Source organism: Cyprinodon variegatus, unplaced genomic scaffold (assembly GCF_000732505.1).
Source record: "Cyprinodon variegatus isolate N-32 unplaced genomic scaffold, C_variegatus-1.0 Scaffold247, whole genome shotgun sequence".
Classification (NCBI taxonomy): domain Eukaryota; kingdom Metazoa; phylum Chordata; class Actinopteri; order Cyprinodontiformes; family Cyprinodontidae; genus Cyprinodon; species Cyprinodon variegatus.
This window is the reverse complement of record NW_015150700.1, coordinates 1,037,875-1,039,342: the sequence shown is the minus strand read 5'-3', so window position 1 is coordinate 1,039,342 and position 1,468 is coordinate 1,037,875. Positions and strand designations below refer to the sequence as shown.

General features: G+C 41.3%; 1 protein-coding gene across 1 annotated transcript in view; it reads left to right on the top strand.

The window, feature by feature from the left end:
• Window positions 1-1,468, top strand: part of LOC107089307 (corticotropin-releasing factor receptor 1-like) — a gene marked incomplete at its 5' end in the record, with an annotated part of 25,698 nt that overhangs the window by 15,869 nt on the left and 8,361 nt on the right. Inside the window, one exon of the mRNA XM_015382032.1 lies at window positions 1,239-1,322. Within this exon, the coding sequence (XP_015237518.1) occupies window positions 1,239-1,322 (84 nt within the window). The remainder of the gene's footprint in view (window positions 1-1,238; window positions 1,323-1,468) is intronic.

Sequence of the window (1,468 nt, the reverse complement as noted above, 5' to 3'; positions counted from 1 at the left end):
CTTGAAAGCTCGCGAGATCAGGATGGTCTCACGAGGCTAGCCAGCCTCTCCCAGAATTGGTGTTCTCTGCCTGGCCAAATACAAGGAAATACTGCCAAAAGCAGTTCGTGGAGTTGGCTATAGTACTCTCTAAACTGGGTCCGTCTCTGGAGAATCATATGGACCCGAGAAACTAAATGTCCCCCTATTTGACCATATACTGGTGAAGATTCTCAGTCATCCAGGTCATAGTCATTCCTCAAAAGTTAAAAAACAATCCACTGGACTTTGTTTCCAAGTTTGAAGACATTTTGTTTCCCATCCAGGAATCTTTTTCAATTCAAAATGCCAGTAATAGCGTTGAGTTTGAGGTTTTATACAGTAACCCCAGTCCAAATATGAATGGAGTGGTGTATGCAGTTCAATGCAGTGAGGAATGCTCTGATCTTTATATTGGACAAACCAAACAACTTCTCCATAGACACATGGCCCAACACAGAAGAACGACCTCCTCGGGAGATTCTTTTGAGGCTTAGAATGTTCCCATTTTGGATAAAGAAAATAGGTGGTTTGAGAGGCTATGTTAAGAAAGAAAAACCAACCTTTAACAGAGGGGGTGGACTCAGGCTCCAGCTTTCAAAACCCTACAATGCAGCAATTGAGTTGATCCCTTCCTGCTATCAACGCAACCCCCACCCCCTTACAGGGGAACAGAAGACCTTGCCTATCTAGCCAGGCCAACAGTTCCCTTTAACGACCCCCTTTCAGAGACATAGACAAGTATTGGGCATTGCAGGCTAACAAAAGAATCCAAATAATCCCCGCTGCAAAGGGTTGGACCCGTTCGTCCGTTTCAATTTCATGTTTTCTAAGCCAAAACAAGGCTTTGTTGGGCTACTGTATAGAGCCTCGAACTCAACGCTATTCCTGACATTTTGAATTGGAAATTCTTTGTGGATGGGAAGTGAAACATCTTCCAACTTAGAAACAAAGTCCAGTGGATTGTTTTTTACCTTTTTTTAAATCAAGCTACCTGTACTACTATGCAGAAATTACTGCGGGTGAGTTTGGTGTTAATGCACCCATAGTGTAAGCATGAGTTTCTTTTTAATGAAGGAGATGCTTAACAACATCCTCACAGGCCAATACAAAAAACAACAACAACAAAAAAACCAAACAGACAAGATTACCTCATGTTTATATGTAACATACTTTAAGATCATACCTTTTCATCTCATTGGTTCATGTTTACATTCCAGGTGCTGGTTTGGGAAGAAGGCAGGTGTTTATACAGACTACATCTACCAAGGTCCTATGATCCTGGTCTTGCTGGTAAGAACTATGCCAGTCCACCTTAAATCCATCCAGCCTGCAATACAAACTTTTTACCTTTAAGCTTAAAAGTTTACCTTAAAGGAGTCATAATCTAATATTTTACTCATACCATCATTCTGAGATTGTACGGAAGAGGATTAGGGCCACTGAAAAA